At 37.8% G+C, this 1,313-nt stretch overlaps 1 protein-coding gene across 1 annotated transcript; it reads left to right on the forward strand.

Annotated features, from left to right (window-relative positions):
- Window positions 1–64: 64 nt before the first annotated feature.
- On the forward strand, window positions 65–1,307 carry LOC111385387 (the record flags this gene model as incomplete). The annotated part of the gene is made up of 2 exons (XM_023009771.1): window positions 65–209; window positions 294–1,307. Coding segments are annotated over 2 exons (418 nt in total), but the record flags the coding sequence as incomplete, so codon positions are not given.
- Window positions 1,308–1,313: the final 6 nt, after the last annotated feature.

Here is a 1,313-nt window from a genome sequence, read left to right on the forward strand (position 1 = left end):
CACAAATAAAATTGTGTTGATAGGGGGACGGATACTGCTAGTCTTATATCTTTCATGCTTTAAGCTCTTCAGCCCATCGATCCTTCTATTCCAAAGGTTTATTGTATTTTGTAGGTGTTTCTGATGTCTCAAGGCCACAGGCTTTATCATCTGTACCTACATCGCAGTCCCTATTTGCTTCATGTTTTTCCAGCAAGTTGGATGACAAAGTATGGAAACATCCTTCAGCAGTTGACTTAAAAGAATGACTGATTTAACGTATTAACGCTTTCTCTCAATTCATGATCAAACAGACAGGTAATCAGGCGACCAATGCCTTTGAAAAAGAAATGTCTGCCCTTTCTCGCTGTGATAGCAAGAATAAGAGAGGAAATGGGCAATTTCAATCTCATGGAACACGCAAGAGTGGCTTATCATCAAGGCAAATGCCTTTTAAGTCACCTAATCATCTTTTGGGAAACACTGACAAACAACTCCAGCCGAATGAGGAGCAAAGAGGAAGAAACTCTTCCACTCCTTCCCCCTGTTCTGAAGAAGATTTGCCTGGCTGTTTTTCGAAGAAGTAAGTGTTACTTTATGCTGTTCATGTAACATGGATTTTCTGACTTATCTATATTTTGCCTCCTTTTTCACATATTCTTCTGAATAAATCCAAATTATTGTACTTCTGTTGTGATTGCTAGAAAGACAAGTGCTTCTACCCGTTAATACTAATCAGCATATAATAGAAAATTACTTCTTCTTGTCTTTTTTGGCAAATCACGTGGGTCCCGATAGGAACTTGGTTTTTATCATCTACCTTTTCTTATAAATCGTGGCCCTCTTGCTACCAAGGATGCACAGACTCCGACACACCCCTGACACATGTCAGATATGCGAGGTTTCTTGTCCAAATTATTTTTTGGTTTTGTATTTGAATACATCACCAACATGTCAGACATATGTTGCTCACATGCTGGAATTAACAAAAAAATATTTACTCCAAATAAAAAAAATATAATGAAAAAGTTTTAAAAAAATAATATTAATTTACTCACCGTGTAAAGGGCGTGTCATGTCGATAATTTTTTAAAAATTTCATATCATCATGTCTGAGTTGTGTCATATCCTACTATCGCATCCATGTCGATACGTCCTAGCTTGTTACATGGGGTTGGTTGATGGATCCAAAGGTTTCACAAGTTTTACCTCAGGCCTAAGGCTCACTCCACATGCGCTGTTGCAACTACAAATGTTGTTAGGCAAATGTGCCTTGTCCATTCAGGCATCATCAATCTGACATAATAATCTGTGTTGTGCATATATCGCTAAGT

The sequence above is a fragment of the Olea europaea genome, unplaced genomic scaffold, assembly GCF_002742605.1.
Source record: "Olea europaea var. sylvestris unplaced genomic scaffold, O_europaea_v1 scaffold31440, whole genome shotgun sequence".
Taxonomy (NCBI): Eukaryota; Viridiplantae; Streptophyta; class Magnoliopsida; order Lamiales; family Oleaceae; genus Olea; species Olea europaea.